At 41.9% G+C, this 26,774-nt stretch overlaps 2 protein-coding genes across 3 annotated transcripts in view; one reads left to right on the forward strand and one right to left on the reverse strand.

The window, feature by feature from the left end:
• FGFBP3 (fibroblast growth factor binding protein 3) overlaps positions 1 to 16,269 on the forward strand; it is a 61,623-nt gene extending 45,354 nt beyond the window's left edge. Inside the window, exon 2 of the mRNA XM_082423940.1 lies at positions 10,732 to 16,269. Within this exon, the coding sequence (XP_082280066.1) occupies positions 12,047 to 12,820 (774 nt within the window). The 5' untranslated portion in view covers positions 10,732 to 12,046 and the 3' untranslated portion in view covers positions 12,821 to 16,269. The remainder of the gene's footprint in view (positions 1 to 10,731) is intronic.
• BTAF1 (B-TFIID TATA-box binding protein associated factor 1) overlaps positions 1 to 17,684 on the reverse strand; it is a 102,126-nt gene extending 84,442 nt beyond the window's left edge. Inside the window, exon 1 of one of the 2 annotated variants that reach the window (XM_082423543.1) lies at positions 3,765 to 3,924. In XM_082423543.1, the coding sequence (XP_082279669.1) occupies positions 3,765 to 3,778 (14 nt within the window). In that variant the 5' untranslated portion in view covers positions 3,779 to 3,924. Of the gene's footprint in view, positions 1 to 3,764; positions 3,925 to 16,278 lie in introns of those variants that run through there. The other variant, XM_082423544.1, reaches the window with a different exon arrangement.
• Between the last annotated feature and the right edge of the window lie 9,090 nt (positions 17,685 to 26,774).

Here is a 26,774-nt window from a genome sequence, read left to right on the forward strand (position 1 = left end):
CAATTGTGGCATAAACAGGCAAAGGTATCAAAAACAATCTTTTTAAAAAATCTGTATTAAGCCATGGAACCCAACATCACCACACATTCACCTACACCTTCTGTAATGAGCATAAGTTTTAACAGCCCCTCTAAGGTTGCCTGTACTGTTGGTGACTCAACTCCAACTAGATGACAGATAATACAGGGAGAGAGGCTCTTGTGAGCCTCTACAAAACAATATTCAAAGATTTAACAATTATAATTCAAACTGTTTGCAAACAACACTGAAAGCCTGTAATATATACTAATTTGTTTTTTTGCTGAGGGTGATTTTATGGGAGCAAGTCAAGTAGCTAGTGAGTGAGCTTGGCTGACCTTCCAGCATTCACATCTTAAGGGCAACATTGTTCTCCTACATGTGTATGCTCTCTTTTATTTAGGGTCTAAAGGAGTCATACATTTTTTAGTAGTATTTCACTGCATTTTATAGAGAATTTCAAATGCTATAATTGTATTTGCAATTTTAGAGAGTCACAAAGTTTTTTTTCGGGGGGGAGTGTTTGTTTGTGGTAAGATTTAACTCATCCATGGATCAAGAGTTGACCATACATTCACGATTTGCTACATTCTTATAATTCAAAGTACATTAAAACTAGGCCTTCATAAAACTAAGTGGGGTCTAAAAATTTTGATTACACAAAATGCAGGGTTACATTATATCCAATTTGCATTATAAAAGACCATGCTATCACAGAATTGTACTAGGTTATAAACTTATAAAACTAGTTCTGACAATGTTTATTATATTTTTAAAATTATAATTCTGGCTAATAGTCAAAGCTATAAAGTTTTTCTCCTCAGGGAAAACTGTAAAACTCAGAAGCACTTATTGAAAAACACCAGAAATACTCTACTATATATAAATTACAGAAAAATCATGAGAGGAATTAAAACAAGAAACAAAAGCACTCACTTACTCGTTTTTTTTAAAACGTATTGAGCACCTACCAGGAACGAGGCACTCTCCTGGGGATATTAAGATCAAAGACATTCCCTTCTCTCACAGAGCTGATGCTCAAGCAGGGGAGAGAACAATTAAACAATCACTTACAAAGTATGATAAATATGACTGATAGGAGTACACGTTGGTGCAAAGAGCTCAGATGAAGGAAAACCAGAGAAGGTTTCCCAAACAAAGTGACATATGTATAGGCTTAGGGTTTAGACCTAAAAACTAAGGTTGGAATTAGCCAGACTTGGGGGGAAGTGGGGGAGGTAGGAAAAATGTTCCAGAGATAAAGACTTGGAGGTGAGAACAAAGATTCAGAATGAAGGGGAGTGGAGAAGAGAGAGAGAGATGCAGAGAACCTGAGACAAGATGAAGCTTAAAAAGGTAAAGCAGGAACCAGATCACAAATGATCTGGTAAGATGTGTTTGTTACGGAATGTGGCCTTTATCTTAAGGCAACAGAAAACTAAAGGGTTTTAAGCAGAAAAAAGGCCATATTAAAATTAGCATATTAGCAAACAATAATATAACTGAAATGAAGAATAAATTAGAAAGAGATGCCATGGGAGGCAGGAAGAGCAGAGTGGCTGCTGTTACAGGTATCTCGGATTAGAGATGATGGTGGTATGGAGGAGGACTGTGGTAATTCGTATGGAAAGAAAAAGATTGGCCGGAGAAGGATTAGAAAGGTTGAACTGACAAGATTGGATGTGGGGACTAGATAGACTCGGGGAAAGGAAGGGAGAGCAAAGTCAAATATTATTCCTAGATTTCTGGATCTTGCAATCTGAACTTAATATTTCCCTTCTATTGGAAATACTTACAAGGTTCTAAAAACATTACAGTTTCTTTTCAGTTACACACATTGATATAAACAGTGCAAAAAATATTTTAGATTTGGTTCTAGCAAATATGATTTTTATCTCTTGAACCATCTTCCACTTTTTCTACAATAAAGTATTAAAATGAGTCTGTATTCCACACCAAAAGGAAAAAGGAAATTTAGTTAATAAAGATATGTGCTCAGTGCATGGAGAAGGCCAGCTTGAAATTAAAGTTTGCTATCCAAAGTGAATCCTCAGATGAAAAAGTCAAGGACTGACAGTATCCCCAAACCAGAAAGTGTCTCAAAAGTGTTTTCTGTGAACCTATTATATTACCAAAATAAGCACAGGACTAGCTCTTTCATAAAACCATGACAGGCTTTCTTTTTACAGTAGAATTTGATAGAATTTTGGCAAGCTAAATAAAAAAGATCTGTAGAAAAAGAGCACCACCCTTTGAAATCCAATGTCAAGAACAAAAAGCACTTGCTTTCAAAACTCACTCATTCATGCAGAAGTTTAGGTGCTCTAAACTTCTGTAAATAGATTAACATTGGCCAAGCAGATTAGGCGCTCTTTAATCTTTCATTTTGTCTCTACAAAACTATAACCAATACTGTGAACATACACCGTCTACTCAGGAACGAAATTTCAAGAGCTACTCATTCCCTTAAACGTTGTACCACCTTATAAAAAGAATACCATATTAAGTTTATATATCAATGTATTTATAATGTATGTATTTATATATTCATATGGGGGTAACAAATTAGATGATACACCTTTCTGTATTTGAAAAAATTGAAAATACTACTTGTATACTCTCAAGGCAATTTTACATATCACAAAATAAGAATTTCCTCCCATTGAACGGATTCAACTAATCTATGAAATAAAAATTAGATGCCCCACTACAGGTATCTTAGGACCCCTTTCACCCAACTCCCATGGGTTTCTCCCATGTACTCTTTTATCAGTTATCTAGGGAGTCTGTGAGGGATGGGTTATCATTTCACTTGCAAAACAGGAATGTGTTCAATTAACTATGAAAAATGAGCAAAAACTATGTTTTTATGTCTTCCCCTTTCAGTCTATGTGGTAGAAGGACCCATTTCTTATGAAAACTAACAGTAAACTTGGCGAATCCTGACTGCTATCAGAGGGAATATCCCCTACTTACACACACATAGGTCCACTAACTTCAAGTCTCTGACAAAATATACTCCCCCCACTCTCTCATATTGGAGGAAAGGAGAACTTTCCTTCTATAGCTATACAAATAAATGTCTTGCTGGTCTTTCTACAGTTTCTTATCGATGGGCATCGCTTTAAAATAGTTTAAGATTCGCGATACATCTTTCACGCCTTAGTTAAGGAAGATGATGCTGATACAGTAATTTGCTAAAGATTACACTGACGACTGAATGTGTACTGTCAAACAAAAGGAAGAATTATACTGTAATGTAAGGGAAAAGTCCTCATACGGAACATATCCCTAAAGTCGTAAACACAAAATTTTAACATAATTAGAAGGTCATGTAGATAATATTAACTCAAAATCTCCCCGACTTCGACAGTTGCTACCAAGTTTTCCCGTGAAATGGAGGTTAGGGATCGGCCTTAAAATGCTCAGAAAAAGAAGAGACTCTCCTAAAACTGAAAGGGGGAAGAGAAACCAGAGAAGAGAAACATGGTGAGGAAAGAGAAAAACTAGCCCTAACGCGCCAAAGGATCTATTCAACAAGAAAAAAGACATTTTTGAACCGATTTACGAGGGGTAACCCGAGCCCAAACCCCCGCAGACCGAGGGGCGAATCGCGGAGTCTGGGGAGGAAGGCGCCCGAGCCCAGTGACAATGGGAACCGTTCCTTCCTAGGAGTGGGGGCTCAGAGAGGAGACCGTGCCTCGCCCGGGCCGCCTTCCCGTCCGCTCGGGAGAAGCTAGACCCACCTGGAGACCGCCATGGCCGGGCGCCGGCGGTTCGGAGCTCCCCGCGAGCGACGCGCCGCGCTGCCGAGGCGCTAGTTTCCAGGGAGCGGAGCGGCGCAGGCCCAGGCCACGGAGCAGATAGGAGCGGCCGGTGCAGCGCGGGATGTCCCGGCGCGGGCCCTCGGGCATCTGCCCCGCCGCCTACCCGAGCTCGTCCCTGCAGCGGCCCGGGAGCAGGGGTCTGAGACGGCGGCGGAGGCAGCAGTCCTCCGACCCGCACGACTTCAAACCGGGTGCCCCCAGCCCCGCTCTTTGCTGACGCAGGCGTCGGCACGCCGGACTGAGCGTCAGCGCGCCGGAAGTGACGCCCGCTCACAGTCAGGGGCTCCGCTCCGCCGCTGAGTAGGAGTATGAACCCATACGGCCTGGTGGCGCGCGCCGCAAAAAAAAAAAAGTTGTCTGTGCTCATCTAGAGGGGGTCGGTAGTCTTCATAAGAGGCGAGAGAGGAGAAATGAGTCCACTTATTTTCTAGGGAAGGAAAAGAAGCGATCTAGCCAAGGTTCTGGGAGTTAAAACCTTTGCTTGTAATTCCTCACTGCCCCGATCCCCATCTCGCCAGACTGCTTCTAGAGAAAGCAGAATCCACAGGACCATAGCATGCTCTAGTCCAGGTGGCGATGCCAGTGGGAGGGGTGAAATCCAGAAAGATCTGCAACGGCACTGAAGACACGGCTCGAATGTTTGCCATCTATCTGCCATATGTTCTGCCTAGGTATTGGAGGGAAGGTATTCTGTCAACCATTTTGCCATGTTTGATTTCTTAATTGCTTGTGTTGTTGGTGCCATCATTTTCTCAACCTTATTTGAAAACTCTCAGCCATTTATTTATGTATTTATTTATTTGCTTATGTGACTGTTCAGTCGCTTAATTTATTAGGCTTTTAAACATTCTTCTGTCACCTAGTGCAAGCCCTTATCACCTTAAACTTGATTTTAATGACAGTAGTCAAAGTAATATTTCTCCAGCTTCAACTGAGCCCATCTTTTTTTTTTTTTTTTTTAATTAATTTATTTATTTATTTTTTGGCTGTGTTGGGTCTTCGTTTCTGTGCGAGAGCTTTCTCCAGTTGCGGTGAGCGGGGGCCACTCCTCATCGCGGTGGGCCTCTCACTGTCGCGGCCTCTCTTCTTGCGGAGCGCAGGCTCAGTAGTTGTGGCTCACGGGCCCAGTTGCTCTGTAGCATGTGGGATCTTCCCAGACCAGGGCTCGAACCCGTGTCCCCTGCATTGGCAGGTGGATTCTTAACCACTGCGCCACCAGGGAAGCCCCTGAGCCCATCTTAAAGGCCTCCAACAGAATAATCTTCATGAAACACTGCTTTCACCGTGTAACTCCTCTGCTTATAAAACTTATCCATTGGCTTCTCATTACCTGAAGAGGCTTTGCCTCAACCCCTGAGTCTTTTTCATCTATAAAATGAGGCTAATGAGAAGTACTGTAGAAATAAAATGAGGTCATGTATCTAGAAAAGCTTACAAGAGTTTATAAAGCGTAAAGGGAAAGAAACTAACTTAAGAACCTATGTGCTAGGCATTTGGCATGCATTATCTCATATACTTTGTAGGCCAACCCTGTAAAGTAAGTTTTAATCTTCATTTATAGGTGAGAAAACTAAGCTCAGGAAGGTTAAGTAATTTGCCCAAGATCCAAGCTACTAATAATATTTACTGTTCATTCTTAAACAAATATTAATTTGGCCCCTTCTCTATGCCAGACACCCTGCTTGGCACTGTTTTATACTATTAGACAATATCTGATCAAGCTGATGTTCACATGTCTTCATATTTCACAGCCTCCTCCCACCTGCCTTCTCAGTTCATCTAACACCACTGAAACTAACAAGCAGGTACATTTACTGATTGTACACTACATTCATTTATTCAGCCAAAATTAAGTACCTACCACATGCTAAACTCTATACTAGAGATTAGGGCTTCTAAAGAAACCAAAAACAGATAAGGTGCCCACTCTAGTTGAACTTACATTCTAATGGGAGGAAAGAGAGTGAACAGATAAACAAGAAAATATCATGTTTGTATGCTATGGAAAGCAGAATGATGGGATAGAGAGGGTAATTAGAGACCCCAGACGGAGTGATTAGGGGGAAACGAAGGAGGAGCTTAATCTGAGGCCTGAAGGACAAGAGGGAGCCCGCTATGTGAAAACCTGGGGAGCCTTCCAGATAGAGGATACAACTAGTGTAAAAACCTAAGAGAAGCTGGCTATCTTGGGAGACAAGATGGGAGAGGTAGAAAGGGGCCATTGTAAGGTATTTGGATTTTAGTCTAGCAATAGAAAGTCATAGGAGGTTTTTAAGCATGTGAGTAAAATGATCTGATATACATTTAAAAAAATCTTACTCTTTAATATCCAAGAGGTAATTAGATATATAGTTCGAAAGGACATATAGAAGAGAGGAAAAGGCTGGTGTTACAGATTGGTAAGGCATAGTGTAATAATCAAATATACTGAAGTCAGACTGACTTGTTTTTAAATCCTTCCTTACCACACTTAACAGTTGTGTGTCCAGGGAGTTGTCTAACCTTTCTAAGCTTCAATTGCTTCTGGGAAACGGGGACAATAATAGCACCTTATAGGGTTGTGGTGAAGATTAAATGATATAATGAATATAAAGCATTTAACCCAGTGACTGAAACTTTAAGCACTCAAAAACATTATTAACTACATTGAGTGTTCTTTTTGTTAACTATGCAACCTTAAGCAAATGACTTACCTTCTATGTCTCAATTTCCTCAGCTGTGAAATGGGGATAACATTAGTACTGGTACACAACCCTTATCTGAGACCCTGGCTAGAGATGGTTTTCTGAATTTAGAATTTTTTAGATTTTGAAAGGCAATCCAGTGCCTATTATGTCACACCCTAGCAGCTTCTAGGGCAGCACTCCATAGTCAAGTACATTTATAGTTCTGCAGCAAAACATATGAATAGCCATACTAAGAGGACTAAATAAGAAACTCTAAATAGATGCATGGCAGTTTAGGTCAGGTTTTGCTGCCAGATGAATTTTTTTTTAAGTATCATATTCAGACCTTTTTCAATCCCAGAATTGTAAATAATGGATCGTGAACCTGTACTTTGTAAAGTTGTTGTAAGGAGCAAATGAGTTGATACATGATACACTTAAGAAATACTAAGTGCTAAATAAATTTTAGCTATTATTTTTTTTTTTATCACCAGAAAGGTGGCTTCAAAAATCAATGGCAGGACTTCCCTCGTGGCACAGTGGTTAAGAATCCGCCTGCCAATGCAGGAGACATGGGTTCGAGCCCTGGTCCGGGAAGATCCCACATGCAGCGGAGCAACTAAGCCCGTGCACCACAACTACTGAACCTGCGCTGTAGAGCCCACGAGCCACAACTACTGAGCCCGTGTGCCACAGCTACTGAAGCCTGTGCGCCTAGAGCCCGTGCTCTGCAACAAGAGAAGCCACGACAATGAGAAGTCTGCACACTGCAACGAAGAGTAGCCCCTGCTCGCCGCAACTAGAGAAAGCCTGCACACAGCAACGAAGACCCAACACAGACAAAAAAAAAAAGAAAAACTATATCCAGTAGGGTGGCTATTATAAAACACACACACACACACACACACACACACGCACGCAAGAGAGCAAACAAAAAAAGTAAATAACGGGCTTCCCTGGTGGCACAGTGGTTAAGAATCCGCCTGCCAATGGAGGGGACACGGGTTCGAGCCCAGGTCCGGGAAGATCCCACATGCCGTGGAGCAACTAAGCCCATGCGCCACAACTACTGAGCCTGTGCCCTAGAGCCCACGAGCCACAACTACTGAAGCCCACGCACCTAGAGCTCATGCTCTGCAAGGAGAGAAGCCACCTCAATGAGAAGCCTGTACACCACAACGATGAGTAGCCCCCACTCGACACAACTAGAGAAAGCCCACGCACAGCAACGAAGACCCAACGCAGCCAAAAATAAATAAATAAATTTATATTTTAAAAAAAGTAAATAACAAGTATTGGCAAGGATCTGGAGAAATTGGGACCTTTGTGCACTGTTGGTTGGAATGTAAAATGGTGCAGCCACTATGGGAAACAGCATGGAGGTTCCTCAAAAAGTTAAAAATAAAATTAGCATATGATCCAGCAATTCCACTTTTGGGTATGTGCCCAAAAGAACTGAAAGCAGCCGCGGAGCAACAGCCTGTGCGCCACAACTACTGAGCCTGCACTCTAGAGCCCGCGAGCCACAACTACTGAGCCCACGTGCCATAACTACTGAAGCCCGCGTGCCTAGAGCCCACGCTCCGCAACAAGAGAAGCCACCGCAATGAGAAGCCTGCGCGCTGCAACAAAGAGTAGCCCCCGCTCGCTGCAACTAGAGAAAGCCCGCGCGCAGCAACAAAGACCCAACGCAGCCAAAAATAAATAAATAAATAATAAAAATAAATTAATTATTAAAAAAAAACCTGAAAGCAGAAACTCAAATATTTATACACACATATTCATAGCAGCATTATTCAAAATAGTCAAAAGGTGGAAGCAACCCAAGTGTTCATCAACCGAAGAATGCATAAAGAAAATGTGCACTATGCATACAATGGATTATTATTCAGCCTTAGAAAGGAAGGAGGGGCTTCCCTGGTGGCGCAGTGGTTGAGAATCTGCCTGCCAATGCAGGGGACACAGGTTCGAGCCCTGGTCTGGGAAGATCCCACATGCCACGGAGCAACTAGGCCCGTGAGCCACAATTACTGAGCCTGCGCGTCTGGAGCCTGTGCTTCGCAACAGGAGAGGCCGCGACAGTGAGAGGCCCGCGCACCGCGATGAAGAGTGGCCCCCGCTCGCCGCAACTAGAGAAAGCCCTCACACAGAAACGAAGACCCAACACAGCCATAAATAAATAAATAAAAATTTAAAAAAAAAAAAAAGAAGGAAAATTTGACACATGCTACAACATAGATGAGACTTGACGAAATTATACTAAGTGAAATAAGCTAGTCACAAAAGGACAAATACTGTATGATTCCACTTATATGAGGTATCCAGAGTAGTCCATTCATGGAGACAAAAAGTAGAATGGTGGTTGCCAGGGGGTGGAGGAAGGGAGGAATGAGGAGTTATTGTTTAATGGGTACAGAGTTTCAGTTTTGGAAGAAGAAAAAAGTTCTGGAGCTGGATGGTGGTGATGGTTGCACAACAGTGTGAATGTACTTAATGTCACTGAATTGTACACCTAAAATGGTTAAAATGGTAAATTTGGGGGTGGGATGAATTGGGAGATTGGGATTGAAATCTATACACTACTGATACTATGTATAAAATAGATAACTAATGAGAACTTACTGTATAGCCCAGGGAACTCTACTCAATGCTCTGTGGTGACCTAAATGGGAAGGAAATCCAAAAAAGAGGGGATATGTGTATACGTATAGCTGATTCACTTTGCTGTACAGCAGAAACTAACACAACATTGTAAATCAACTATACTCCAATAAAAGTTAATTTAAAAAACAAAAAAAAAAATGGTACAATTTATGTTACGTGTATTTAACCACAATTTATAAAAAGTAACTTCTAGTAAGACGTTACCCCTTTCTGACATGGCATAGCACATCTGTGTGCCCTTATTTTTGTTCTGGGGGCAATGTTTCTGACAGAAAACATGGTCTCGAATGTCTCCTTTAATAATTATGACTTTCTGGTAACAGACTTTTTCATTGTAATTAGTAAAAAATGTCACAAGATGTCACTCTTTAGCTGAAAAACTATTGCAGTTTGGTTCAGTAGCCGATAACTATAAGTAATTCCAGAGCATCAGATAAAAGTCTGTATATAGTGCTTTGCTCATACAAATACGGTTTTCTGGGAAAGAGAAGGTTTCCATCTGTTAAATGTATTAGTAAGCTACTCTGTTCATGAAATTTATGTTAATATTTATTAACTTCATTGGTACTAATTGTTTTTCAGTATAAATTGAGCTGGTGTAATTAAGACATAACTAACTTTGTAAGTGATAGGGAAATACAAAGCTGAAATGTAAAGATCATTGATCATTAAAAGTCAGGTGGCTTTACCACTAAATGATGTGTGACATTGGGTAAGTCCTTTAATCCCTCTGATTTCACCAGCGTGGTAGAAACATCCTTTCTTAGGTCGATATACACTACCGTATATTTACTCTGGGCTAAAACATATTTAAGTACATTCTAATTCTAAAACATTTTGGTTTTTATAGTAGTAATCAAATTGTAACTGTTGAAATACAATACCAATGGGAGTTCAGTAATAGAAAATACTGCCCACAAGAATACATTAGGAAATATAATGAGACTTCTTGATGTCCTGAGGGAGTATTTTAGGAAAATACTTACTTGTATTAAACAATTATAGTCAGAGGTATAAACTCTTGAAATAAAAAAGATCACATTTATTACTGAGAACAGTTTTTAAAAGATAATGGAATATCCTAAAGTGTAAAAGAAAAATTGCTTTGTTTACATGTAAAATTCTTAAGATTCAAGGACACATTAATTCTTAAAGATTAACCATTTGAATTGGTAATATTATACTATAATCAAAATAATTTTTTAAACTTCTAATTTTTGTAAGAAGTTTGTAATCGAGTTATAAAACCTAAAAACAATCAAAAGACCAAATGCTCACCACTGGATGAAATGCTGGACATTATAATGCATCAATAAATGAGGATATTACATTTTTATTAGTAGTAACAGTTATTAGGATTAAGATTATTAGGATGAGAAAAACTATCAGAAATGGTGGGTGAAAATATAGAACTCAGAATGATATAAAAAATAGAGTGTAAATAGTGTCCAGTTAAGGATATTGACAGTTGTTTTGTTTCATTTCATCTTATTTAACTCTTAAAACTTAGATCTTTCTGTTTAACTTTTATCTTCACATGATTAAATATGTAAAAGGAGAGGGGGTGTAGTAGCTAAAGGGTACAGAGTTGCTTTTCGTGGTGATGAAAGTGTTCTAAGATTAACTGTGGTGATAGTCGCACGTATGTGTGAATATATTAAAAACCATTGAATTTTACACTTTAAATGGGTGAACTGTATGGTATATGAACTATATCTCAATAAAAAGTAGGTGAAGGAAGCACTATTCAAGCTTTTTTTTTTCTATTACTGCAAATATAGTTATGAATGCCTATTTTTAAAAGAGCATTGAAAACAAGTGTTTTGGGGGGGACGGATAAATTAGGAGTATGGGATTAACAGATGCACACTACCATAAATAAAATAGATACACAAAGATTTACTGTGGAGCACAGGGAACTATATTCAGTATCTTGTAATAAACTATAATGGAAAAGAATTTTTAAAAAAGCAATATAGATATAGATATAGATATGTATAACTGAGTTACTTTGCTGTACACCTGAAACTAACACAATATTGTAAATCAACTATAATTCAATTAAAATAAAATTCAAGTAAAAAATACGTAAAAGGAAAGAAAAGAATGATTTGTTAAAATTCGCGTGATTATTTTAAACACTGGAAGCAAAAAAGATTTATATTCATGTTACATTGCCACTTCTATCATACATCTGTGTGTGTGTGTGTGTGTGTGTGTGTGTGTGTGTGTGTGTGGCACGGTGGTGGGAAGTCTCCCAGGGAGAGAGAGAGAAGTCTGGGAGGGGCATAGTCGGGGAGGCCCGTTCTGTTCCATTGATAACACGTTCATTCACTGGGAGCCGGCTAAAACAGACTAATCCTTCTAGCAGTCATTCCCTCTACCTTAACAAGGCTCCGCCACCTCGCCCAGAACTCGGTAAGTTCAAAGTGCAGTAAAAGTGCGTTTTTCCAAAGAATAATCTGAAATGACTTTGTAGATAATTTACTGGAGGGTGGAGAAGGGAGGGGGTGGAGGAAGGGGTGGAGGTGGTAATTATCAGGCATCGCTTTGCTATCATATTTGCAATGGGGAGAAAAACCTCAATGCGCAAATAGTTTCAAAAAGATTAGACAGTAATTGGCTTTTTCCCAGGAAACCTTTCCAGAGGGGCCACTCGCAAGCTGCTGCTGCCCACTGAAAACCGACGCCCACAAAGTCTGGGGAGGGGGATTGGCAGGTGCCTGTGCTTGGGCCAAGGGCTGCGCCCGACTCAGTAACCGCCTGTGCCTCTGTCCCCAGGTCCCAAGGGATGCTGCTCTCCTGGCCCTGCTACCACTGAAGCGCTTAGGGGTCCCTGGAAAGCCGACCTGAGTGCAGACACCACGAGCCATGAGTCCTCTGAGGCTGCGAGCGTCTCTCTCGTTGCTGCTGCTGCTGCTGGGTGGCTGCCTCCTCGAGGGCGCCGGGAGAACCCAGGGGGCGGCCGGCAGCGCGGTCGAGTCGGCCCCGGGCCCCGCGGGCGGCTCCTCCGGTCGCTTCGTCAGCCCCGAGCGGCACGCGTGCAGCTGGCAGCTCCTGCCGCCCGCCCCAGGGCCCGCGGCGGGCAGCGAGCTGGCGCTGCGTTGCCAGGGCCCGGACGGGGCGCGCCACCAGTGTGCCTACCGCGGGGAGCCGGGGCGCTGCCCGGTCTATGCCGCCCGCCGCTCGCACTTCTGGAAGCAGGTGCTAGGTGGGCTGCGCAGGAAGCGGCGGCCCTGCCACGACCCCGCGCCGCTCAAGGCCCGCCTGTGCGCGGGCAAGAAGGGCCAGGGCGCGGAGCTGCGCCTGGTGCCCCACGCATCCCCATTCGTCAGCCTTACTGGGGCGGGCTTTCCCCGGGATCCCAAGCTCCGGGCCAGGAGCCGGGGGCAGCCCCGAGACGCCGCGCGCGGCCCCGCCGCAGGGGCCCCGCCTCCCCCGAACGCGCCGCCCGAAGGGAAGCCCTCTGAGAAGAAGACCAAAGGAGGCAAGAGAAAGGCTGCCTGGGACCTAGATGAGGGGCGACCTCTGGGGACCCGGCCCGATCCCGACGAGCTGGACGAGAACGCGAAGCTCACGGAGACCTACTGTGCTGAGAAGTGGCATTCCCTCTGCAACTTCTTTGTCAATTTCTGGAATGGCTGAGGGTGCGGGCGTGGGGAGGGAAGGGGAGAGGGAGGGAGGGGATCTGTGCGCAGCCCGGGAGGGGAAGCTAAGGGCATCCTAGGCCACGAGATACTGGATAGAGAGTGGGGAAGAGTCCAGGTTCTAGAATGGGTCTGGGGGGTGGAGGTGGGGCTTGGGATGAGAGTATAAAGGCTATGGAGAGTCTCTGAGACAGCAGAGAAGTTAAAAATTATTAAGAGTCGACCCTGATTAAGAGCAGAAGAACTAGTGGAAACAGAAGTGGGCATACCCTAAATGTGCAAAAACTGTAGACTGGGGAGAGAGACGGGTACAGAGAGAGGCTGAAAAAAATAAGTGGGAAAAAGTGACTGAGAGAATGTGACTCTCGTGTGGGAAGCAGGATACAATGTACACTGTTTAACACATTCCTATTAAAATACACTCATGAGCAACTGATAACCTGAGCCAGGTTGAATTTTCAGTGTCATCTCACCTACTCAGCTGACAAGATTACCAACTTCTTTTCTCTTTAGGAATTAGCATGAACTTGGGTGCTGTCTCCTGCCATAGATGATCCCTGTAGGGATCGAAGCCATTCAGAGCTCAAAAGTGACTCCAGTGAAAAGGTTTTCAGGATGATTGCCTTTGAATTCTTTTAGAAGTTCTGCTTTTAAACAGAGTGATGCCTAGTGTTCTGAAACGTTCCTATTAACCTTCCAAATTCAGAAGTGAATTATAGAAGTTGAGTGCTCCAGTAGGTTTTAAAGAACAATTCTCTTTGTATTTGATCGTATTTTTTTTAAAAAAGCTAAAATGTAAGTACATATCTCAGAGTCATTTGGACCATCATGGAAGTCATCTCTCTATTTCGCGTAACTAATCGTTAACATATTTCATTTTAAATAAGATGAAATGATAGACTTTGCATGTGTCAGGTGCTCAATAAAAACTGTATGGCTAGATTTAAAGAACTGGCAGGACAATGGAAATTTTGACTGCATTTGATCTAGTTCTGAGTATACCTTGAAGTTCCTAAAAACATCTTGAATTGTTGGGGAAAGACAAGAACAAGTCTGCATACGGGAAAAATCACAAACTGACAAACCCTGGGTCCTATCATTGCTCTGTTTGGCCTGCATGCAGTTCTCTCATTTTTCCACTCTTCCTCCCTCCCTCCCAATTGGGATTTGTTGCTAGCATTTAAAAATTAGATCATTTCATATAAAAAGCCAGATTTCTGTATTCTCTTGTAAAATTAGATCTAATGACATTGGACACATCTTTCCACATTGCAACAACTGGCTGATGCTGAATATTGGCTGACCTCTTTAGATTAGGTATATTTTCTTGAGTTTTCCCACTGCTGCTGCACGTCTTATAAATTGACTTTATTCATTTATATTACAGGGCTGAACCCATGAGACATTTAAGCCACCACCAGATATAAGGGTTTTTGGCTGACCTTCTGTTTTTCTCACCTCCTCTCCTTTAAAATAATGGTAAATGCAACAATCTTACAGATACTGAACATCTCCTGACCTTTTTCCTCCTTGACCAGCCCCTAGAAAATGTAAACTATCTTTTACCTATTCTGTACGTTCTTCACACAATTGGCAAAACATTCAGATTGACCATAGTTTCATGCCACGTTTATGAATCACTTTCTGAGTAACATTGACCATTAGATAAAATTCATCTTGGCCAAGGAAAGGAAGCTCAGAGTAGCTTGAGACCACCCCCTAAAGATAGGAATGCAAGGTTTGAGGGATCTTAATTTCCCAACCAGGGATCGAACTTGGCCCCCCTGCAGTGGACTGCCAGGGAATTCCCAAAAGGCGTTCAGTCTTACAGGGCACTTACACAAAATGGTGATCAGAAACTCTCCATCTCAGCTGGGAGCCACATAAAAAGAAATAAGCAAGAAATGTGTGGTTGAAAAAGAAATAAGCAAGAAATGTGTGGTTGAAAAAGAAATAAGCAAGAAATTTGTGGTTGTAGAAGGGACAATTATCTGATGAGGAGAACAAAATACAGTGCTCGCATCCCTGACGCGTAAGCAAGAGGGTATGTGTGATGTCCTTCAATGACAATGACTTGAAAGGAGATGAGAATGTTTCTGGTCTTGGAGGCTTGGGGACCACAGCTGCCCTCCCAGCTCCATGGCTTTCTTACAACTTTAAAGAGCATCTCTCCTTACTTCCTGCCTGATGCTTACAGCTGCAGAGCTTTGATGAACTTACCCCAAGTTTGTCCCTCCTGTGACCTCTGGCTCACCACATTCAAACTTTTCCCCATTTCAATTTTTAAAAGCAGGCATAAAAGCAGACCAAAGCCCTCCTTTCCCTTTTGTAAAGCAAGACAGCTGCTTCAGCCATATTAAAATTATTAGGTGGTCATTATATACAGACAACAGCAGTTAGAAAAAGATAATGTAAGGTGCCATTAATAATAGCAATCCAAGGTAAAATACCTAAGAATAAATTCAATAAAAAATATACAAGAGCTATGTGAAGAACACAGAAATACTTCTGAGGGCAGAACAGAAAGACTTGAGTAAATGAAAACATATGTGGATTATGATTATGATTAAAGAGGCCTTAACATTTAAAAATGTCAATCTAAAAATAAATAAATAAAAGTAAAAATGTCAATCTGTAAATAATCTATACATTTAAACATGATAACAACAGACTACCAAAAGGATTTTTTGGTGTGAGAATTGGGCAAACTGATTCTAAAATTCCAAAGGAAAACCAAAACGAATTTGGGGACTGGAGGGGTGCAGGGTTGTATGTTTCAGAGAGAGAGAAAAAAAGGATGCTTTCATTAAGGTTAAGGGTACAATTTGAAATGGTTAAATATAGAATCTCCCAAAGGACTGCTGGCAGCACAGTGCAAAACAATGTAAATGATGTGACTGGACTGTTTCTAGGTAACCACGGGGACTCTCCATAGAAGGCCAGAAGCTTCCAACCAGCACTTCAGTTGACTGTTGCTGCCTCTGAGCTGGGTGGTCATGTGATCGTGGTGGGGCTGAGGACCCTAAACCTTTGATCCGTATGTTCTTTTGTTTCCATGCATAACGATCACAATGAGAACGATTCTTCTCCAAATCGAGACAGGGAGAGGGCCCTTATGCATTGATTTTAAGATGTGGGGAGAGAGGCGAAGGGAAGGTGGCCAGTGTGGGATCCCCAGGAGGGTGAGATGTCACAGTTTATGTTTAATCATGTGTTAGTATTCCTTGGGAGTGCCACAGGATGAAATGTTTGCCAGCATTTAAAGGCAGCTCTTTACCGTCTCTCTTTTCTCCCTTCCTATTATTACTTAAGGCTTGGGAGGGCTCTCGATTAAATTAAAAAAAAGCAAAGCAAAAGAACACACTACACAACAGAACACACACACACACCCCATACACACACACACACACACACACACACACACACACAGAGGACTGGAGTATTTTGAAAACTTACTGCCGGCAGTGTGCCCAGAGGAAAGAAGTTGGTTAGGACAGTCCCGTCTTTCATTCCTTAGCTCACACAGGCAGGCTCCACCGTGTGGGTATGCAACCAGCTTCTCAGATGGGTTTGGATGTTCCTGCAAAGCCCTGTTAAAATCCACAACATAAACCCTCAGGAAAATCTGGAGGGTGAAATCACTTTGAGTAACTGTGAATGGCTGGCACCTACACTGTTATAAAAACTTTGAGTGAGTCACCGAGAATGAAGGAGGACCTCAGTGTAAGAGGACAGCACGTATGCCTAAACGCAGGTGGGCTGCCTTAGGAAGGCTGGGGGCAGATTGAAGGCTGGAGAGCTGAAGTTATTTGCAGGAGGGATAATTAGCCTCATGGGACCAGGTGGTAGGATGTAAGAGGGGATGGGCCAGAAGGGGCCTCGACTGAGCCCCTTCGACTGCAGCCTCAAAATTTGGCTACTGTTTAATGGTAAATCTGTTCAAAATAGTAGAGGAGGCCTTCTCTTTTAATAGTCATGAAGTTTCATTTGCCGTTAAAAAATAATAATAACAACTATTGTTTAATGTCAATGATCTTCTTGAATTTTGAAAATAACTTAGAAAACCATTTAGACATGACTGGTGTGTTATTTTGGTAATGAATGCAGTTTCACAAAATTCTATATCAATAACATAAAAGTCCCTTTGTTTACCATTCTGTTGTTTATCTCAAAGTTTGCCATTAGATCCTAATTGAAATTCATAGACTTCCTGGTCCTTGTTAAATATTGAAAGTGAGAGCTCAGATCTAAGAGTGAGAAGGGTTAATGAGCTTGTGAGCTTGTGTTGGTGGCCTGTTCCCAAGTCTGAAGCCCGCATGTGTTGGGGAATAATGGCTGCTTATTAACCTCCCAGGCGGAACAGCTGGTGGGGATCAAAGGCACCCTGCACTACATGGTGTTGCTCAAACTGACTCCCCACCTAACCCCCAGGAAAGCGTGCCAGGTCCCCAGGGAGGGGTGGGTTGCACTAAACCCAGGAGCACGTTGAAAGAAGGTCTGTCCCACTAGAGTCTCTCTGGAAATGTACCAGGGGAGCCCATGGGAGTAAGGGATTGATTCTCAAAGCTGTAGAAATAGGGGTGGGAATACTACGATTATTTAGGCAGAGACATCACTCCAAGAAGCATTTCCCTCTTTAGGTCCTCCTCCAACATTTGCAGGGCCTGGGGCAAGAGCTCCAATGGAGGGAAGTCCACATACGGTATGTCTAAATATTAAATAATCATAACGCAAGCTAATAAATATAGTCTATCCTCCTATCTTGGCTATACCTTTGAACAACAGAATTTTAAATATATACGTATGAAAACTATAATTTTTTAAAAAAATTATTTATTTATTATTTATTTATTTTTGGCTGCATTGGGTCTTCGCTGATATGTGGCTCTCTCCAGTTGTGGCGAGCAGGGGCCCCTCCTCGTTGTGGTGCGCTGGCCTCTCATTGTGGTCGTTTCTCCCGTTGTGGAGCACGGGCTCTAGGCACACGGGCTTCAGTAGTTGTGCCTCGCCGGCTCCAGGGCGCAGGCCCAGCAGCCGTGGTTCACGGGCCCAGTTGCTCTGTGGCATGTGGGGTCTTCCCGGACCAGGGCTCGAACCCATGTCCCCTGCATTGGCAGGTGGATTCTTAACCACTGCGCCACCAGGGAAGCCCGAAAACTATAATTTTTATACGATTGAAAGTTGGTAAAATGTCAAAGAAAATGAAATTCAATGATCATGGTGCATGTCTGGGGTCCTCTTGATGGGCCGGTGAATGATGGATGAGTAATAGTGACCTATATAATTCACAAGTTATTATATTGTAATTTTTTGTCTTCATTTCAGCAAAATTGCTAATTATGCTGTTTGGATTATAATGGCAAGATTTGTGCCAGAAATGCCAAATTAGATAATAATTCTTGAGTCATCTTAGTTCTTAGGTGGCTTTTTATTAATTTCGATTTTGAGAAACTTCATTCCGCTGAGGCAGTAGCAACTGAATTTGTCAATGAATTTCTTAGATTCAGAAATGAACCCGAAATTTTATAAATCACATTCAAGCACTGTGTTGGAATTGCGAATGATAATTAACATTATTACAGAAAATAGCATAAAATGTTTAATATATTTGTAAAACATTTTAATTTAATCCTATAAATTGCTATCACTTATACTTCAATGTTTCATCTCTTAAAGCAATATCTAGAACCATTCAATATTAAATTCAAAGTTTCCAATTTGTTCAAATCTCTCTTCAGTTGACAGGATACCTTGCTCTACAAAGGCCAGAAAATAGGCTCTATTGAAATTAGTTTAGAATCATTTATGAATAAATCTTTTCCTTCCAAGTCATGCAAACATATTCTTTTCCATTTTGATTTCCTTATGTTTTATAAGAATGTCACTTTTGTTCATATGTCACATGCGGTTTCATTCAATTTAAATAACCAATTTTCACTAAATTAAAAAAGTATTTTTAATTTTTTAAAAAGTGAAATAGGCAATCTTGAATCTATTTGTTGTTCTTATAAGCTTTTGATAACATTATTAATAGCAAGTGATATACCAAAAATAAGTACGGAGAGAGCACATTTTAAATTAATTTCATTTTCTACCACCAACTACAATTTGTTCTTCATTTGAAGATCTGTTTCACTTAACTCATCTCACACATGTTCTGTCTTATCTAGCTTAAGTCTAATTGCTTTAGCACCATTTCATAGGCTCTCACATTGTGTGTCAGAAAGGTCAATTTTAATATGTACTTCATCAAGATGTGACATCTCTGGGCAGATCCAGAAAATATAGCATATAGTCTTTGAATTGTTCCAAAGAATGCCATTGCTACTAGCACAGTTGAGACCCTGTCTCCTGAAATAAAGTCAAACTATGCACTGCACTGCCCAATATAGCAGCTATTTAGACACATGAGGTTCTGAGCATTTGAAATGTGGCTAGTCTGAATTGAGATGGGCTGTGAGTATAAAATACATACTGGGTCTCAAAAGCTTGGTAGCCCTCCCCCTACAACACAAAAATGTAAGATGTTTCATGAAAAAAATTTATAATATTGCTTGCATGTGGAAGTGATATTTTAGAGATATTAGGTTGAAGAAAGTAAATTATTAAAATTAATTTTACCTGTTTCTTTTTATGTTTTTTTCGTGTAATTACTTGAAAATTTAAAATCACATATGTGTGGGACTTCCCTGGCAGTCTAGTAGTTAAGACTCCATGCTTCCACTGCAGGGGGCACGGGTTCGATCCCAGTCGGGGAACTATGATTCTGCATGCCACATGGTGAGGCCAAAAAAAAAAATTAAATTAAAAAAAAATCACGTATGTGACTGGCATTATATTTCTATTGGACAGTGCTGGTGTAGAACACCAAGAATGCTTCTGGATTTTTGTCCAAAATTCTGGTTTGCACCTCTTTCCCTTTACCAAGATGGTATAGGCCTATTTTATTTATTTATTTATTTAGTCCTCTTGGAGCGGCATGTGGGGTGTGCGGGGGGGTGGGGTGGATCTTAGTTCCCTGACCTGGGATTGAACCCTTGTCCCCTGCAGTGGAAGCATGGAGTCTTAACCACTGGACCGCCAGGGAAGTCCCCAGCAACGTTTTAAATCAATACCTGCAGTTGACATTTTTTTTTCATTCTTTCAATTCTTTACTTGAGTGAAAACCTGTGCTTTTTACAACAGGTGTGAAACTAATGAAACATTAGTTTGGACTGTTCTGGCTATAATTTTTGAAATCATTTTAATCAAATCCAGAAATTTGCTGTTATTTTCTGTAAATATTGTGCTGTTAGTGCCATGAAAAATATCATGTCTAGCTGAATACTGGACATGTATTATTATTTTATGACTATTATGTGGATGTTTTATATTGGTGTTTAGTTGTCCTTGTGAAATACAATTTTTTTTAACATCTTTGTTGGAGTATAAGTGCTTTACAATGTTGTGTTAGTTTCTGCTGTATAACAAAGTGAATCAGCTATTGAAATACTATTAATTGCTGTTTATTCAGCTTTTTTTTTTTTCAGTTCTAGGGTTTGCATGTCTGTGTGTGTCTGTTTTTTTAATGCACAAGTGACAGTCATGTTCTTCTAACAGAGAATCTAAATGTGTCCTTTCACAAGTCCCTCCATTGGTCAAAGCTAATTATGACATGATTGTGAAACATGTAAGAGGAGCTACAGAATACTTTGCATTTGTGCTTAGAATTTAAAAGTCAGTTTCTCCATCTGAAGAAATTTTTATGTACAATGAAATATTAAACTTGGATAATCATTTACTTGAACTTAACCTTTTTTGGGGGGGGGGGGTGGCGCTAGGAACATCCTCATGCTGGAAGGATGTGAGGGCAATTTTGCAGGATCCTTACCCCCCAAAATCGTTCCAGAGGTCTCCTCTTTTTCATCTAGCTTGCCGATTTCATGGCCTATATTTTAAATGTAATTTTCTTTATCAGCTAATAGTCCAGAGTAGCATTTGAAGTTTTGATTTGTGATTTAAAAGGAATAATTCTTTTAAATTTTTCATTGCTTTGATTAGTCATTACTTCTCCACTTAGTAAAGACTTTGGAGGCACAGAGACCTTCATCTACTTATTCGAGCTATAGATTTGATGAGAGTAATTTTCTAGCCCGATTTCATTGTTTTGAAAAGGAGTTAAATATTCATTAAAGAATTTCTAATGTCGTATTTGCACATTTTATATGGTCATGTCCTACAGTTTGGGGTTTAAAAAATAAACAGATCACTCTGAAAGTGTTCTGTTTCCTTTTTTCCTTCAGCTTTTTTTCTGCTATGAGTTCCATTTGGGTATTTTCTATTACAATCTTGACTAGTACTCATTCTCAGTGATCTAAGGGATTAAAAAATAAAGTGTAATATGGATAAACGACAAGGTCCTACTGTATAGCACAGGGAACTATATTCAAGATCCATATTGCACTGTAGGGCACAGCGCACAAATTTAAACTCCAGAAATGTGCCAGGGAGGCTGAAAATAACAACAACAATAATAATAATAACATATAACAAAATTACTATAAAAAGAAAAAACATAACTGATGCAATGCATGAAACTTTACTGGATTCTGGATTTTTAAAAAAAATCTAGTTAAAAGGCATTTTGGGAAAAACTGAGAACATTTAAATATGGCCTATATTTTAAATGATATTTAAGCAGAGTTAATTATCCGAGGTGTGATAACAGTATTGTGTTTATGAAGAAAAACGTCCTTATGCCTAGTTCCTGCATGTGAATTATTTCAGGGCAAATTGTTATGAGATGCGCAATTTACTTGTAATTCAGGAGAAAGAAATCTCTCTATGCAGATATACGATAAGGCTAATTGCAAAATGCTAACAAGTGGTGAACGTAGATGAAGGGTAGAGGAATGTTCATCTGTCTTACTGTATTACATTTTCAACTTTTCTGTAGACTTGAGTATTTCCTAAAAAGAAAGTCTGAAGAAAAACTAACCGGAAACTGATCACGCCTCTCCTTAGGAATATAATAAAGTTACAGAGAAAGAGAGTAAGAGAGACAGAGCCATTGCCTCGCTGGCTTCTCTCCTGTGGGCTCTGTGCAACGGAAGCTTCCCGGGCCCCACGATTACCTTAAAATGTTTTCTACATTATTTGAATTGTAGTGAGAAAATGTGGTCCTGAGGAATGCAACCATGGTGATTAAACGGTGAGATTGAAAAAAAAAAAAAAAGACAACACTAAAAGAGCCACGAACACGAGTATGTTTTAGAGGAAAATGAATTTGGCAAGCCCTTTAAGCACTGCGCGCGGTGCTCGGGAGCGGGCGGTGCTCCGCGACCCGCGTGATGCTCCACCGCGGGCGCACACAGGGTTAACTGCAGGCCGAGGGGCCCGCGCATCCTCTGCCCGCCCACATTCCGCCGCTGAATGGAGGCGATGGCCTGATGCCGGTGGGGTGATGTCGCCGCTCCGCATCCAACCTTCCCACTGGCCAAGCCCGCGCCCCTCCGGGGCCGACCCTGCGCTCTGCAGTCACGTTACCTTCCCCACCATTCACGCGGCCCGACGGGGGTTACAAAGCGGGACATTAAGAAGTCTATGGACGTCGTCGCAGAATCTAGAAATGATGGGCTAGGAACGTGGAGACAATTACCGTGGTTCTGAAGGCCCCCGTCGTCGACTAGCCTAGTAATCTGACCCCTTTCGTGATGTGACAGGGGGCCTGTGTTTGCAGATCTGTTCCTTTGTCTGAATTTTGGAAATAAAGCGTGGTACAACTTGAGAAATGTGTGTGTGCGTGCGTGCGCGCGCCCTTTCATTAAATCCCTATGAATCAAACAAAAAAGAGACACTTTTCCTGATTTGCCCTTGTCTAATCTTATAAAGCACATCTCATAAAATATAAACTTTTTTTTTTTAATAATAGAAGAACTGGGTTTTAAGTTTACAGAAACCTAAATGAAAAGAATATATTTTCATAAATAATGCTCCACCAAATCTAATAATTTATTCTTCTTTCTGTAAAAACCATATTTTTAAAATAGCTTCAGCTGGCAATATTTCCTAAAATATTTTATAAAATATATAAAACATAAAATAATGTAAATCCTTCATTTTAATCACCTATCCAATGACCATGAAAATTAGAGAAAGTGTGATTAAGTGGGCAATACAAAATGACATTCTCACCAGAAAAAGTAAATTGGCATCTACAGAATGAGTAAATGTCCAAATAGAAAATTAAATCACTCCTTTAACTAGTACTTAGAGAACCCACAATGCCCCAGGCGCCAGGTATTCAAGAGTGTGTGGAACACCGGTCTTGCCCTCCAGAATCTCCCAGTATTCCTGAGGAAGAGCGTTGATTGAGGTAGCCAGTATTATGAAAGAGTAAGTACCAGGTGCTGCAGGAGCCCAGGGTGCTGCAGGGACACCCGACTGGGTCAGGGTCATGGGTGTGTGTGGAGGTGACAGAGAGGGGGAATCAGGAAGGCTTCCTGAAGGAAGAAATACTGAGCTGAAACCTGAGAAAAGAAGTTAGGCCAGGGGTTCCCTAACTTCGTGGACATTAGAATCACCTGGGGAGCTTTTTAAAATCCCTGTGGCCCAGGTCACACTCCCATACATCAGAATGTCTGGGGGTGAGAGCCTGGCAACAGTGTTATTTAAAATTATTTTAAGGGATTTCCCTGGTGGTCCAGTGGGTACGACTCCGTTCTCCCAATGCAGGGAGCCCGCGTTTGATCCCTGGCAGGGGAACCGGATCCCGCATGCATGCCAAAACTAAGAAGTCCTCATGCTGTAACTAAAAATCCCACTTGCCTCGAGGAAGATGCCACGTGCCGCAACTAAGACCGGGCGCAGCCAAATAAATAAATAAATAAATGTTAAAAAATAAATAAAATTATTTTAAAACCCAGGTAATCCCAACGTATAGCAAAGTTGGGGGAATTAGTAAAGCAAAGGGAGGGAAGCTGATGTTTTTTAGTTTTCTGAAGGAAAACATTTGCCCAGCAGGCATGTAGTAGTTGCTAGTCATTGTTCTTGTTTCCGTCTTCTCCTCTGCGCTGCCTGCCTCTAGTACACATTCAGGAAATGGCTACTGAAGTTGGAGAAAAAGCGAATCAAAATCCGGATGTATAAGAAAACCAGGTTCTCCTAAGGAATGCCGGTGGACTAATTGGGGTCTGAAACTTACAATGGCATGTCCTTCCTTAAAGAGAAGGTAAAATGCAACATTTTGACAACTGGGGAAAAAACGCTGTAATCGTCGCTTCATAGGCAACAGTTAAAGAACTATCGTTTCTATCTTGAAAATGGCTCCCCTCTCTTTATTAAAAAAAGCACAACGTCTGACAAAATTATGAGTACATTAATCATGAACAGCCTAAGGAGGAGGCCACTCGAAAGAATATTCCTTTAAGTAAGTGTAGGCAAGCTGTGCAGGGTGAAGCTAGGGCTCTCTCCACCCACGGGCCACCTTCCCTGCCTGCTCAGGGAGTGGAAGGATTTGCCCATCATGCTCTCCTAGCTAAGCCTTCTTTGAGATGCTACTCTACCTTGGCATGAAATAGCCTCTTGCAATTTACCTCTTGTCTTAAATGGTAGTTCCAAGCCTACAGGCACTTTAAAAAGGGTGGGGGGCTTCCCTGGTGGCGCAGTGGTTGAGAATCTGCCTGCCAATGCAGGGTACACGGGTTCGAGCCCTGGTCTGGGAAGATCTCACATGCCGCGGAGCAACTAGGCCCGTGAGCCACAACTACTGAGCCTACGCGTCTGGAGCCCGCGCACCGCGATGAAAAGTGGCCCCCGCTTGCCGCAACTAGAGACAGCCCTCGCATAGAAACGAAGACCCAACACAGCCAATAAATAAATAAATAAATAAATAAATAAATAAATAAGTCAGGAGCTCTTTTTAAAAAAAAAAAAGGGGGTGGGGTGGGTGGGGGAGAAAACCTCAATCCAGGCTGAGGCAGGCTGCACTTTCAGTAGATCAGACTACAAAATATGAACTCCTTTTATTGCGAGGGGCGGGGTGCTATTCTCTGATATTCTAGGAGACCCACTGTAGCCCCGAGGAAACAGCATGATGTCACACCACTCAAGGAGAGCCCCAGGGAATGAACCCCACAGTGCTCTATCTTATTAACCTCTAGGAACCTTTGCATCTCTCTGTAGGAAAGCGGGAAGTCAAAGGTAAGGCGTTTATTCCATTTCATCGCTCCTCCTCCAAGCACCGGGTGCAACTGTGACCCCATGGGATTAACAAAGGCAATCCTGTGACCTAGATTCAAGTCACAAAGGCGCTCCTCAATCCAGGGGACTCTGAGGGGACAGGGCCAGGAGTGGTCTGGAGAGAGAGCACTCTTTTCATTAGTCCCATACCTGATGCAATAAGGGGTCCGAGCCTCTGAAACCAACCTATCAGCACAAACCCCTGCAAAATGGAAGCTGACCTAAAATGAAGCTAGTCCCAGGCAAAGCCCATGGACAAGGAAGGAGAGGATGTTTTGTAGGAAAACAAGTGTGGATTTTGCAGCAGTCTCCCCAAGGGTAGCTGGGAGCTGTTGCTGAGCCCTGAAAATCAACCAGTCTCTTCCAAATATCTTTTCCTCTTGGGCACAGTGAGGTAATGCCCCTCACATGTGTATGTGGTTTATAATCTGCCAAGTGTTTTCACAGACATGACCTCATCTGAGCCCCATAGCCACCCTGTAAGGTTGGCAGGGCATGCATGATCTTTCCCCCCAATTAACATTGTGAGAAACTGAGGCTCAGAGCGAGTGTCTTGTAGGGAAGAGCTGCCCCCTGAACCCATGTCTGACTTAAAGTGCTCTTTCTACTCAATGGCATTTCTTCAAATCTGGGCTGAACATTAGTAGCTCTTTTTAAACCACCCACAGAGCTCCTGAAAAATACAGATTTCTGGACCGCACTTGGATCTTCCGAAAGTGACCATCTGGGGCAGCACTGGGGAGACTATTTTTAACCTGCAGATTGCCCAGGCGATTCTGGTAAGAATCATGTTTGGTAACTTGTTACGCAGACAAGACCCAGGAGTGTTTCACTTTGATTCGTGGTTCCTATGAGCTCTTGGGTCTAGTGTTCCCTTGTCCTTGCACCAATTAGCCCTGTGTGCTGCTGGACAGGTCAGATGTCTGCCTACTGCCTCCTTCCCCCAAAGTCCTCCCAGTGGTTCTTCTGGAATGCCTAGAGTGTCCACTCTTTAGGAAGTTCTTCAGGTTTGGGTGGTGTGGTGGTAACATGCACAGGTGTTATCTGGAGGAGCTGGTTAAACACTCTGCTGTCCACTTAGGACACTAGCTGTCCTGAGAAGGTGGATGAGGGTCCCGGCATGAGGAGAGAAGGATGTGGACCTTGCTTCGGAGACCCTCGTCCTGTTCCTGCATCTACCAGTTGGGTGGACTTAAATAAGTTGTTCAACCTCTCTTGGCCTCACTACCCTCTTCTGAAATCCAAGAAGGTATATCAGATCTAAATCCTTATTTCTAACAATATGTTATGCTGAAGACCAATGTGTAAAACAGGGGAAGTCTGATATGACACGTGTCCGCCAGGACTTAGAAAGTCAGAGAGTGCAGAGCACACGTGAGGCTTCATTTTAAGTTTTACCTCCTTGAATCACCTTTCTTCCCTGACACCATGGCTCACAGAGATGGAGATGCAAATAAAACCAACTCCTAAATCACACACGTCTTAAAAACAGATGTAACCTCTAAGAGTTTTTTCAACGGTATGAGAATCTCAGACTTGAGCTAAACTGCTTTCTAGCTGGATGAGAAAAGAAATTTAAAAAAAGAATGATTACAGCTGCAGCACACTGGAGTAGGATTAGAAAATTCCCCTTTAGATTGAGGGAGCACGATACCGACATAGAAGTATCTTGGAGAAATGTTGTAGAGAGAAAAGCAAGCAAGGTGTCTTGTGGTGTCAGAGGTTTTTCTTTT

This window comes from Balaenoptera physalus (genome assembly GCF_965194825.1).
Source record: "Balaenoptera physalus genome assembly, chromosome: 14".
Taxonomy (NCBI): Eukaryota; Metazoa; Chordata; class Mammalia; order Artiodactyla; family Balaenopteridae; genus Balaenoptera; species Balaenoptera physalus.